The sequence below is a fragment of the Dendrobium catenatum genome, unplaced genomic scaffold (genome assembly GCF_001605985.2).
Source record: "Dendrobium catenatum unplaced genomic scaffold, ASM160598v2 fragScaff_scaffold_343, whole genome shotgun sequence".
In the NCBI taxonomy this organism is placed as follows: domain Eukaryota; kingdom Viridiplantae; phylum Streptophyta; class Magnoliopsida; order Asparagales; family Orchidaceae; genus Dendrobium; species Dendrobium catenatum.
In genome coordinates this window covers 253,308-255,235 of record NW_021318805.1, presented here as the reverse complement: position 1 = coordinate 255,235, position 1,928 = coordinate 253,308, and the positions used below count along the sequence as shown (strand labels likewise).

At 35.5% G+C, this 1,928-nt stretch overlaps 1 protein-coding gene across 1 annotated transcript in view; it reads left to right on the top strand.

The window, feature by feature from the left end:
• LOC110104759 overlaps positions 1–1,273 on the top strand; it is a 31,001-nt gene extending 29,728 nt beyond the window's left edge. The window contains exon 9 of the mRNA XM_020834004.2: positions 914–1,273. Within this exon, the coding sequence (XP_020689663.1) occupies positions 914–1,050 (137 nt within the window). The 3' untranslated portion in view covers positions 1,051–1,273. The remainder of the gene's footprint in view (positions 1–913) is intronic.
• Positions 1,274–1,928: the final 655 nt, after the last annotated feature.

Here is a 1,928-nt window from a genome sequence, read left to right as displayed (position 1 = left end):
GGTGGGATTACTGGGGCCGGCGGGTTGGGGGTTCAGGTTTGGTGGCCGGTGGCTATGGGAAAGAGTTTTGTGGAGTTTCCTGTGGGGAAGAAGAGGGGATTTGGATGGTGGCGTTTGAAACAACGAAGACAAAAGATGGGAGGTGATGAGGGAGAAACAAAAAAAAATCAAGAGAAGACCATGAACCCGGCCGTCTTCAAGGTTGGTGGGTGATACGACCTCCCTCTCCTAGGGAATTCTCTCCATTAGAACTCTCAAGCTCTCTCAATACTCATCCAAGAAGAAAATAACATAAGCAATCCTTCATTACCTCAAAATAAAACAAAGGGGCTTTTAAATAGCCTCATACAACAAGACTCTAAATGACATGACACAAATGCCCTTAGGCTTACACATGACCACTCACATACAAAGGGGTACAAAGGGAAATAAATAAACACACATAAGCAAATAATAAAATGCATAAAATAAAATACATCGACTCAAAAATATAACGACTCGATCGTGGCCGTAGATCGGCGGCCACGTCGCTGATAAACTTTCCATGATAATCTGATGTCCCCATCACGGACAAGTAGGGCCCACCCTATGGGCTGGCCAAGCCAAGGGAGGCGGGTGAATTCCGCCTCCTGTAGACCTGCTGAGCCGGCTGGGCTGGTTCAGCCTGAACCGGTACATCAAAAGGACAGCCCTTTTTTCTCAGAAAAAAAGGGAGTTTGTTTTGAAATCTTCAATATTGACTGATCTCTTAGAACCTGAGATTATTTCTTGGTGCCAATAATCAACTGCTCTTAGAGTCTTAGATGCTGTACCGTATTTTTTTATTATTCAAACGAAAAGGCTTCTTATTCTTATCAGAATTAATGAATTTTGCATTACAGTTTATAGTGATCAAAAGTTCTATTATTTTCAGCGGATGGCGCTTTAAGTTCCAGTTTGAAGGCTAAAAAAACTATGAAGAGAACTGATAAATTCAGCACCCAAGTAGACAAACTTCATTGCAATCAAGAAAAAGCTAAGGTGGGTGAGTCTCTTCTTCCACATCTATAAGTTTATGAGACAGCCATAATGCTAATACCACTCAAAGAAACTTCTTCAATGCCAATGATATGTATCTTAATTACTTTATATTGTTCTTATTTTCCATATAATATGTGAGAGTGCCTGCCGATGTAGGGAAAATACTCTGTACTAATATCCTAAAGCCACTGAAGCGTTTTCTTTGTCTTTTTCAATGCTAATGACTTAAAAAAAGAGGTAAAGTTGGATATTATGAGTGCGCATTAGATTTTTCTGATTACATCCTGAAAATCATCTACTATAAAAGAAGTATGAATAACATATGAGTTACTATGTGAATGTTTAAGAGTACACTATAATAATTTTTTCGATATTTTAGTTTGCATATTATATGTTTATTCGATCATAATGTTATTTAGTTAAAGTTTTCTATGATAAAAAGTTTTTCATATAATTTTCTGCTTGAGTGTGGCTTTGTAAGGAAATTATCATCTTATATTGATAGCCAAACTCATGAGCTTTGCTCATGTTAGCCCGTTCTAGTATTGATAAGCTTTTATTGATCTGTACTAGACTATTGGGGCTGTTGTGAGCTCCATTGGTCTTATTAGAGGTGTGCATGAAAATATTCATTTTATTTTAAAAATTAAATATTAGTGAGAATTTTGATTTGTTTTAAAAATGTTAGTGTTATATAAGTAAATGTTGAAATTTAGATTTTAGATATATATATTTACAAAATGAGTGCGTGGTATGTATGTAAATCCTCCAAAATTAAAGTATATTGTTTCTATTATATTGAATTATTTGTAGTAGTTAAAAAGTCATGAGATGGACATATGCAATCTATTGTTTTTAATTCATTAATTAATGAGTTACATAGAAGTCACATGAGTTCATAAGTTTCC